The 11247-nt window shown below is 40.4% G+C and overlaps 2 protein-coding genes across 2 annotated transcripts; one reads left to right on the top strand and one right to left on the bottom strand.

The window, feature by feature from the left end:
• Positions 1 to 98: 98 nt before the first annotated feature.
• Positions 99 to 2216, top strand: LOC141817548 (uncharacterized). The gene has a single exon (XM_074705191.1). The coding sequence runs from the start codon at positions 99 to 101 to the stop codon at positions 2214 to 2216; it is 2118 nt and encodes a 705-aa protein (XP_074561292.1).
• An 8214-nt stretch (positions 2217 to 10430) lies between these two features.
• Positions 10431 to 11086, bottom strand: LOC141817550 (putative lipid-binding protein AIR1). Its single transcript, XM_074705192.1, has one exon. It carries the CDS (start codon positions 11034 to 11036, stop codon positions 10566 to 10568), a length of 471 nt encoding a protein of 156 aa, XP_074561293.1. The 5' UTR covers positions 11037 to 11086; the 3' UTR covers positions 10431 to 10565.
• Positions 11087 to 11247: the final 161 nt, after the last annotated feature.

Genomic DNA, 11247 nt, shown 5'->3' with positions numbered 1-11247 from the left:
AATTTCTAGAAAGAGATCCTGGACTAAGACCACAAATTTGGGAATATCCAATAAATCAAAGGGATGAAGTTCGCAGGGCTTACTTGAAATTAGGTCCTATGCAACCACAATTGTATGAGTATAAACCATCTGGTCCACCAGGGCATAAACGCAGGTTTCAATATTCATGGTTTAAGCAATATCCATCTTGGTTGGAATATTCTGTGAACAAAGATTGTGCCTATTGCTTTGTTTGCTTTCTTTTTAGTAGCAATTTGAATAAGAGATCAGGATTTGATGTCTTCACTGTACAAGGTTATTCTGATTGGAAAAGAGTGCGTAATGGAAAGAAATGTGCATTTCTAACTCATGTTGGCTCTAGTCCTTGTTCTGATCATAACAATGCTTTGAGATCTTGTCAGGATTTGTTGAACCAATCTGGGCATGTGGAAAACATCATCAATGTGCACACCAATGAAGAAAGAGAAAAGAATCGCTTAAGGTTAAAAGTTTCAGTTGCTGCTGTCAGATGGCTTACTTTTCAAGGTTGTGCTTTTCGAGGTCATAATGAGTCAATTCAATCAAGGAATCGGGGGAATTTTCTGCAGTTAGTGAAACTTTTGGCTGAATTCAATCCTGAAGTTGAAAAGGTTGTCATGGAAAATGCTCCAGGTAATTCTAAATACACTTCATCTGATATTCAAAAAGAAATTTTGAGTATTTATGCTGTTGCAGTACGTAAGCATATCCGAGATGAAATTGGAGACTCTAAGTTCTCTATCATTGTTGATGAAACTTGTGATGTTGCAAAAAGAGAGCAAATGACTTTAGTGCTTAGATTTGTTGATGGAGCTGGAGTTTTGCAGGAAAGGTTTTTTGATGTAATACATGTCAAAAACACTAAAGCTATAACGTTGAAGGATGAATTATGTTCTGTTCTACGCAATCATTCTTTGGATATTAAGAATCTTCGAGGTCAAGGATATGATGGGAGCAGTAATATGAAGGGAGAATTGAATGGATTGCAAGCTCTTTTTCTCAGAGAATGTCCTTATGCTTATTATGTGCATTGTTATGCTCACCGTTTACAGCTTGCTCTAGTTGCTGCTTCAAATGATGTGGTTCCAGTGTGTCAGTTTTTTCAGAAACTTTTGTTCATTGTGAACACTGTGGACTCATCTGCAAAACGTCATGATGAACTCCGAGACTCTCAAGTAATTGAGCTAGCTCACTTATTAGCTATTGGTGAACTTGAAACAGGTCAAGGAGCAAATCAGGTTGGTTCACTCCAACGACCAGGTGACACTAGGTGGGGTTCTCACCTAAATTCTATTTCTAGCCTTATGAATATGTTTAATGCAGTAAGTTCTGTTCTTCAAAATATTGCTGCTGATGGATCATCTGGTTCAATTCGTGCTGATGGAGATACTGCTTTTGGTTATCTTGTGTCTTTTGAGTTTGTGTTTATCTTGTGCTTGATGAAGGAAGTATTGGGAATTACAGATATGCTTTGTCAAGCATTACAAACGAAGACACAGGATATAGTAAATGTTATTCGTATAGTAGCATCTACAAAGCAACTTCTCCAAAATATGAGGGAAGATGGATGGAACTGTTTTTTCATGAAAGTTAAAGAGTTCTGTGAAGAGCATGACATTGATGTTCCAGATATGGAACAAACTTATATTCTACGTGGTGGACGTGCACGTCGGCAGCCTGATTATTTTACTAATGAACGATTCTTTCGAATTGAAGTTTTCTTGGTTACAATAGATACTCAGTTACAGGAATTGAATTACAAGTTCAATGAGAAGGTAATGGATCTTTTATCTATTATGACTACTTTAGTTCCAAGAAATGAGTTTAGATCCTTTAATGCTGGAGAGATATGCAAAATGGTGGAAAAATACTATCCAGAGGATTTCAGCCTACAAGATAGGTATGTGCTAGAGAATCAGTTGAATCATTTTGTTTTGGATATTTCTCAAGATGCTGAGTTGAGAAAGATTGGGACAATTACAGAGTTGTGTCGATGTTTGGTTGAAACTAGTAGACATACTGCTTATAACTTGGTTGACAGATTGCTTCGTCTACTTGTTACTCTTCCAGTTTCCACAGCTAGTGCTGAGCGAGCATTTTCTGCTTTGAAGATTATTAAGACAAGATTACGCAGTAAGATGGAAGATGGATTTCTTAGCAATAGTTTGCTTGTATACATAGAAGGTGGAATTGCATAAAAATATGATTATGATGATGTAATTCAAGACTTCAAGAATTTGAAGACACGAAGAGTTGATCTTTAAGCATTTCTTAGATAATTATTTATTTTTTATTATAATTTAAATATATTTATTATTTTTTTTATCAATTTGTTAAAAAAAAATTGGCTCACCCTTCAGTAGAATCCTGGCTCCGCCCCTGCTAGGGTGTAATACTTTTGTAGTGATAAAGCACAAAATATAGAACAAAAGATTTTGACAAAAGGAAAGAATCTTTTCTAACAATAGAAGAGAGTTCCATATGCTATTTTTACCTGAGAGATCTCATTACATGATATATAGATGTAAAACAAACAGAGATGGATTACCTGTCCTGAATTATCCTATGATCTGATGCACGAAAATCAAATATCTCAAAGAGTTTATATATGTTTATATACCAACTTCAACATTATTTTTATAAACCAAGAGCAGTACCTTGATGACCAAATTACTCATTGCAGTGTTGAATTGTTTATATTTTATTGATTTAATAATTTCTCGAATTATCATCCTTGAGTTCACGGGTAGAGCCAACGTGCGTCCAACGTGGGCAGTTGCCGACGCTGGGCCACAAAATTAAATTAAATTTTTTAAAAAAATGTTTTCCTTTACGTGACAAAGTGAGTGGCTTTTGAGAAGCCGAGCGAGTCGATCGTCTTTTCCCATCACGTGCTCGACGGGAGATATTTTTGACCAAATTTATCCATCGTTGACTCTCAGTCAACCGGATCAGAACCGCTTCCTGCCTTCCTCGTAGTTCAAGTTGGATAGGCGCGCACTCGGATAGCTAGCTGCTGACCAATACCTTCATTATTATTATTTTTATTTTTATTGTTTAAAAAATAATTATAAGGTCCTTAATTACCAATTAGAAATTAGCTAGTTAACCCACTCTCTCTCGTTGTTACTGTACCAAATATTTTTCATTTTCTAATAACAATTTTTTTATATATGATTGGACGTTCTGAATATATATGAGTAAATTAGAATTAGACGGTTGAGTTTCAATTTATAATTAAATTGGATTCCACATAATTAAACGAAGTAGACGATATATTACGTACGTCAATTCAATTGAACGAGAGACATACCAATAACAATGTCAATTCAGAGTGTGAATAATAATTCATGACACGGCTAGCTGAATATATAAGGAAGCTATATAAGTAGTTATTAACAAGACACGGAATAATCGACTCGATCGAACTGCATTAATTAGCACAATTACGAGACTATATAATCCAATTGCGAGATTGTAGTTTTTTTTTCTTTTTGTTTCTTTTTGTTCTTGTTTACATTGATACGCTACTACAAAATTTTATTTGCCACTAAACTAAAAACTCTAGCTTTCTAAAGCTTCTGATAATTATACAACTATATATGCTTGTGATTGAATTTTTTCCCCCTTCAAATTCAACTACTTACACCTAATATTATATAATTAAGTAATAAGCATTGTTCCAGCTGAATGCCATAGACGATCAAATCATCAGTCAACAAATGATCTGACGTATGCAACTTCCTGACGGAACTCGAGCTAGAGGATGATGAGAACCTGAAATGCACTTCAACAAATTAAAAGATGAGAATGGTATCGGGGAGTCTCGGTAGGCCACTTCAATGCTCAAGTTAGTATTCCATGGAAGAAAAATAAAATAAAAATCTAGAAGAAGAAGAAGAGTTTTGAAAGTCAAACCAACCAACAGAGAAGAAGAAGAAAAAGAGCCCCCCCCCCCCCCCAAGAAGAAGAGGAAGAGTTCTCTTTTGTTTGTTAAAGCAGTACCTTTATGTAAGTGTATGAGAAGATCATATCTGACGGATGTTCATTCCTTTTGTTTCATTTTGGCATTATATGCAGAAAAAAAGGGATTTAAAGACATCAGATCTGACAACTTCATAACTGCTCTTTTATTCTTATGTTGTCATGTGTCTTAGGAGTATTCGCAGCTTGTTCATGAATCCATAAAAGGCAAAGATTGATACTAGTCCATTTAACTAACCTTGCCAAGCCAGCCATAGGTGGGACTTTCGTTTGACTCTTGACCTCCATCCGGAAAGGAACCACGTCATCCATTGCCCCTGCATCACAAGCCTATCCTCCAAGTCTAGTCGAAGGAGGCGTAGTCCGACTGACTGAACTATGTTTAATGATCCAACCGTCTCACTCACTATATTGGTGCTGAGATGCCAAACTGCTGAGATGGCTGAGATGCTGAGATGAGGGACCGAGATGAGATGCCGAGACAAGATATAAAGATGGTCAAGATCAATGAGGTGTCGAGACGAGGTGCCGAGATGATCGAGATGAGATGCCGAGATGATCGAGACGAGGTGTCAAGATGAGATGACCGAGATGGTCGAGATAAGGTCTCGAGATGAGATGACCGAGATGGCCGAGAGACTTGGATGAGTGGCTGAGAGACTTGGATGAGTAGTAGAGAGACTTGGATGAGTGGTTGAGCGACTTGGATGAGTGGCTGAGTGGTCGAGTGGCCCAGCTGCCGAGTGGCAGAGTGGTCGAGCTGACAAAGTGGTCGAGAGGAGATGGCCGAGATGAGATGGCCGAGACGAGATGGCCGAGACGAGATGGCTTAGATGAGGTGGCCGAAATGAAATGGTCGAGATGGGCAAGACGAGGTGGCCGAGACGAGGTGGTCAAGATGAAATGGCCGAGATGGGCGAGACGAGGTGGCCGAGACGAAATGGCCGAGACGAGGTGGCCGAGACAAAATGACCGAGACGAGGTAGCCGAGACGAGACGACCAAGTGTGCAGAGTGGCCGAGAGGAGATGGCCGAGCCGAGGTGGCCAAGATGAGATGGCCGAGATGAGATAGCCGAGATGAGGTGGTCGAGATGAGGTGGATGAGACAAGATGGCCGAGACGAGATAGCCGAGATGAGATTGCTGAGATGAGGTGGCCGAGACAAGATGGTCGAGTGTGCAGAGTGGCCGAGATGAGGTGGCCGAGATGAAATGGCCGAGATGAGGTGACCGAGACAAGATGGGCGAGACGAGGTGGTCGAGACGAGGTGGTCGAGACGACATGGCTGAGACGTGGTCCAGACGAGATGGTCGAGTGTGTAGAGTGGCCGAGAGGAGATAGCCGAGACGAAGTGGCCGAAATGAGATGGCTGAGACGAGGTGGCCAAGACGAGATGACCGAGAGGAGATAGCCAAGACGAGATGGCCGAGTGTGCAGAGTGACCGAGAGGAGATGGTCGAGACAAGGTGGCTGAGACAAGATGGCCGAGATGAGGGGGTCGAGAAGAGATGGCCGAGATGAGGTAGCTGAGACGAAATGACCGAGACGAGATGGCCGAGACAAGATACCCGAGATGAGATTGCTGAGATGAGATGGCTGAGACAAGATGGCAGAGTGTGTAGAGTGGCCAAGAGGAGATGGCCGAGACGAGGTGGTCGATACGAAATGACCGAGATGAGATGGCCGAGATGAGGTGGCCGAGACGAGATGGTCGAGACAAAGTGGCCGAGACGAGATGGTCGAGTGTGTAGAGTGGTTGAGAGGAGATGGCCGAGACGAGATGGTCGAGATGAGGTGGCCGAGACGAGATGGTCAAGACAAAGTGGCCGAGACGAGATGGTCGAGTGTGTAGAGTGGTTGAGAGGAGATGGCCGAGACGAGGTGGCCGAGACGAGGTGGCCAAAACGAGATGGGTGAGACGAGGTGGCCGAGACGAGATGACCGAGAGGAGATGGCCGAGATGAGATGGCCGAGTGTATAGAGTGGTCGAGAGGAGAAGGTTGAGACAAGGTGGCCGAGACAAGATGGCCGAGACGATGTGGTCAAGAGGAGATGACCGAGACGAGGTGGCCGAGATGAGGTGGTCGAGACGAGGTGGCCGAGACGAGATGGCCGAGATAAAGTGGTCGAGTGTGCAAAGTGGCCAAGAGGAGATGGCCGAGACGAGGTGGCCGAGACGAGATGGCCAAGATGAGATGGCCAAGACGAGGTGGCCGAGATACTGAATTGTTGAACTGCTAAGCTATTGAACTGTTGAGTTGTTAAGCTACCGAGTTGCTGAGCTACTGTTCTGTTGAAATGCTGAATTACTGAACCACTGAGTTACTAAGTTACTAAGGTACTAAGTCAATCAGATGTGTCAGCTCGAGGCTATAAATCAAAATGCTAAGCCCTCGACGAGTGGAGGCGAGAGGCTAAGAGGGCTGAGAGTGTCGGGTTTGTCGGGAGGCAGAGTCGCTAGCATGGAGCTAGGAATCCAAGCCTGTCGTAAGGCGAAGTCGTTAGCGAGGGGCTAAGAGGGCTGAGAGCAGAGTCACTAGCACGGAGCTAGGAATCCAAGTCTATTGTAAGGCGGAGCCATTAGTGAGGGGCTAAGAGGGCTGAGAGCAGAGTCGCTAGCACGGAGCTAGGAATCCAAGTCTGTCGTAAGGCGGAGCCGTTAGTGAGGGGCTAAGAGAGCTGAGAGCAGAGTCACTAGCACGGAGCTAGAAATCCAAGTCTGTCGTAAGACGGAGCCGTTAGCGAGGGGCTAAGAGGGCTGAGAGAGTCGAGCCTATTGGGAGGCAGAGTCACTAGTCCGGAGCTAGAAATCCAAGCATGTCGTAAGGCGGAGCTGTTAGCGAGGGACTAAGAGGGCTGAGAGCAGAGTCACTAGCACGGAGCTAGGAATCCAAGTCTGTCGTAAGGCGGAACCGTTAGCGAGGGGTTAAGAGGGCTGAGAGCAAAGTCACTAGCACGGAGCTAGGAATCCAAGCCTGTCGTAAGGTGGAGCCGTTAGCATGGGACTAAGAGGGCTGAGAGAGTCAGCCCTATTGGAAGGCAGAGTCGCTAGCACGAAGCTAGGAATCCAAGCCTGTCGTAAGGCGAAGCCATTAGCTAGGGGCTAAGAGGGCTGAGAGAGTCGGGCCTATTGGGAGGCAAAGTTGCTAGTCCGGAGCTAGGAATCCAAGCCTGTCGTAAGACGAAGATGTTAGCGAGGGGCTAAGAGGGCGGTGTAGATCTTGTTTCCTTGTAAAAGAACATTCATAAAATGAGTGACGAAATAAGTAGGAGAGAGACATAAAATAGTAAAATTAGGGCTGAATGCAATGAAAGCTCAAGTAGATGGTATTCCAAAGCTTTTTGAGTTCCTATCATTGGAAGTTAGCCAGGTAGTAAGATTCATCGACGGTTCGCTAAAGACTCTTGTTTCTAGTTCTGTTGGTCTTCTTCGCCGATGGAATCGTGGTTGTTAGTAGTTCTTCTGGTGTTCACCATCACGATGTCTTCGCACAGTTTTCTAACAGACGATACCAATTTGTTCCGGCTAGATGTCGTGGACAGTCAAGCCACCAGTCAACAAACGATCCGATGTGTGCGACTTCCTTGGGGGAGCTCGAGCTAGAGGATGATGAGGACCTAAAATGCACTTCAACAGAAGATGAGAATGGTGCCGGCGAGTCCCGGTATGTCACTCCGACGCTCAAGTTAGTATTCTGTAGAAGAAAAAAAAATGAAAATCTAGAAGAAGAAAAAGAAGAAGAGTCTTGAAAGTCGAACCAGCCAGCGGAGAAGAAGAAGAAGAAGAGCCCCCCTCGGGAAGAAGAGGAAGAGTTCTCTTTTGTTTGCTAGAGCTGTACTATTATGTAAGTGTATAAGGAGATCATATCTGACGGATATCCATTATTTTTGTTTCTTTTTGACATTATGTGCAGAAAAAAGGGGATTCAAAGACATCAGATCTAACAACTTCATGACTATTTTTTTATTCTTATATTGTCATGTGTCTTAGAAGTATTCACAGCTTGTTCATGAATCCACAAAAGACAAAGATTAACACTAGTCTATTTGACTAGCCCTGCCAAGTCAGCCATAGGCGGGACTTTCGTTTGACTCTTGACCTCCATCCAAAAAAGAACCACGTCATCCATTATCTCTGCATCAAGCATGAATCTTATAAATTATCTATGATATTAGATAACTTTAAGATTTTCGCCTATACTGAATTAATATCCTAATTCCGTCCCTACTTGAGTTGGTTGATTCGTCAGACTTCTTCTCTACAATTATTTGGAAAACTTTAGATTGACTTTGTTTCAATTTGTTTTGCATTTGCAAGTTTCTTATGGAAGTCTCAACACCTTTCTCGACAAGTTCATTACTTCATTACAATGAGAGCATCACAAACGCAAACAAATTAAATTAGATTTTTGATCTCCAATAGATCTTCTTTTTGCAACAAGTCCACTTTAATTTGTCTATAGATCTCTCATTTATATCAATTGATCATGAGAGCCCTTTTTAACACCAAGCATGACTCAACGCGCGATACCATAAAATTTATTACAAGAAAATAATAATATCAATTATTCAAATAATTTAGCACATATATATACAACTTCATCCACAAAAGAAAAAATAAAAGATGATTAAGCGTGCACGTCATAATATTTTAGCTCTCAAATAAAAATAGAAAAAAAAACAAAGGAAAGAATTAATTAAAAAAGAATCAGAAAATGAAAAGATAAAAAGTTCATCTTCTTTCAAAATAAAAAAAAAATGATTTACTATATAATATTCTATATAAATATTCCAACTATATATAATTAAGAGAATACTTTATGTTTTATCGTAAGAAGCCAAACGTTCCACTGTAGGACAAGATATTTGTGTGCGTTTTAAAAAGTATAATTTAATTGATGATAGAAGATATCTTTGATATATATATATCGTCAATATATACTAAATTAAGAAATTGGTTTGTCAGGTAGTAGACAGAGGAATCGTCGTATGATCTAGCTAACAAGTACTTCAATAAGGTTTTGCCGATCGATCTGTAGTACTAATTAATTATTTAATCTAGTTTTCATTTAATTAATTTAAATGGATCGATGGGACGATGAAAGAAATTAAAAAAACATATAAAACAAGTTAAAGGTCACGGACTTGACAGTGCTGCCAGCCAGCACTGCCGTCACGGGCAGGCAAACGTTCAGGCCTCCCTCCACTATATTCCACCCCTCTCAAAAGACTCGTCTACGTGCATGGAAACAAACTAAATTTGAATTAAATGATACCCAACTGGTGGATAACTTATTCAAATATATATATATATATATATATATATATATATATATATATATATATATATATATATATATTCTATAATACATATATCCTTAAATGATGCAATTAGGACATTGTCACTTCTTTTTTACAAACTATCTTATGGTCAAATTTTTATTAACGTAAGCTTTTTTGATAATATATATGTTAATATTCTTGTCAAGGCCTTGAGAAACTCATACTAATCGAGATCTTTAATTTTAAAGACTCAAAATGATTTGCAAATCAACTTACAGATTAAAGGAATAACCTATGATTGGATTTTTCAACAAAATAATTAAATCTTTTGGATTGTAGAAGGTATTAACATTAAAAAGTTTTAATTTTGAAGACGCTAGCTCACAAATCAACTTGTATTTTTAGCATTCACAAATACCAGTAGATATATTATAGAATAATTTGCAAGTGGATTTTTTTATCAAATTAAAATAAATTCTTTTCAATATTAATTTATCACTATATTTTATGTTTAAAGTTCATAATGGGCAAAACTACTCTTAATTTTGAAGGAACAATATATTTTGATTATAAATCATTTTTGCAATTTAAGATGTGTAAATTATGTTAACAATGATCAAATTTTTCATATAATTTACACTTATTTTATGCCAATTCTCAAGTGCAATCAATTTGCATTTTTAAAATTAATGATTTTAACTCTTCGAGTTTTTAAAATAAATAAAACATATTTTGATTCCCTTATACCTAAAACGGCCCATTTTTCTAAATATTTTAACTTATTTATGAATTAGCTAAGCTATGAACATTGTGGTCGAGCTTTTAAATAGCTCAAGTAAAATATATTTTAATGAAAAAGTTATAATTTACAGTGCAATCAATAATATTTTGGGAGTATATATATGTATGTACATAGAAGCTTTTTTTCAAATGATGTTACTACTTGTGATATAAAACAATTATGCATGTCCACATCAAAATATATATACAATCGATAATGAAAAAATTAAATGAAACTTCATATTTGAGCAAACCACGGGTCAATGATGCCAAACGCCAAATTAATAGATTTCATGCATTAATTAATAGATTCTACAAACGAAACGAAAGCTTGGAAATTAAAACAATGATGCCAAACGCCAAATTTAAGCAACAATACAACACGAATACACGATCAACTAAGACAGGACGGACGACAAGATTAATTATTAAATGCTTGTAGATGCTGGAAATTAAATTCGATTAACATGCATGCAGTTTAATTACGATACTGATCAAATTAATTGCACTGGAAGCCCCTGGGAAGGCTCCTGCCGCAGAAGTTGACGATGAGGCTGAGGTCGATGGGGATGTTGAGGTGGATGCCCAGGATGTTGGCCCTGATGGCGGTGCAGAGGCACACCGCCACCTCCAGGTCCGCCAGGCCGTCGATGAGAGGGCAGCAGGGCTCTCTCGGCGGCGCCGCCACCGTCGCGTTGATCAGCCCGTTCAGCACATTGGCGCAGACGCCCAGTTTCAGCGTGTCGCGCGGGCACCTCCCCCCACTGCCGGGGCTCGGCGTCGGGGTCGGCCTGTTGCACGGGCTCGGCGGGGAAGGAACGGGAAATATCGGGACAATGCCTCCGCCACCACCGCCACCGCCGCCGCAGCCACTGCCGCCGCCGCAGGCGACACTGAGGTTTAAGGAGGCGAGGTGGAGGACGAGGAAGAGTGCGAGGGAGGCCAAGAACTTGGAGGGCATGGACTCCATGAGCAACCGCTGGCTAGAAACAAGCTCCTGTGAAGCTGCAACAGTAGCTAGCTAGCGCTTGTTGGAGTGAGTGAGCAATACAATGGTGCATGTGTTTATTTATAACGAGAACCAAGTATTTATAAAATTTCAAGTTGTCGCCGTGTTTAATTTTATTTATAAAATTAAGAACGATGGTTAATAATTGAGATTCTCTAGTATGTTTAATTTT

This window comes from Curcuma longa, unplaced genomic scaffold (genome assembly GCF_044706935.1).
Source record: "Curcuma longa cultivar G26 ecotype Majalengka, Jawa Barat unplaced genomic scaffold, ITB_CL_G26_1.1 contig_20962, whole genome shotgun sequence".
Classification (NCBI taxonomy): Eukaryota; Viridiplantae; Streptophyta; class Magnoliopsida; order Zingiberales; family Zingiberaceae; genus Curcuma; species Curcuma longa.
Note: the sequence above shows the minus strand (reverse complement) of the source record. Positions and strands in the feature narration are given on the sequence as shown.

Excerpts from the sequence above, each read along its gene's own strand:
- LOC141817550 (XM_074705192.1), bottom strand. The coding sequence starts at position 11,036 with ATGGAGTCCATGCCCTCCAAGTTCTTGGCCTCCCTCGCACTCTTCCTC.
- LOC141817548 (XM_074705191.1), top strand. The coding sequence starts at position 99 with ATGCAACCACAATTGTATGAGTATAAACCATCTGGTCCACCAGGGCAT.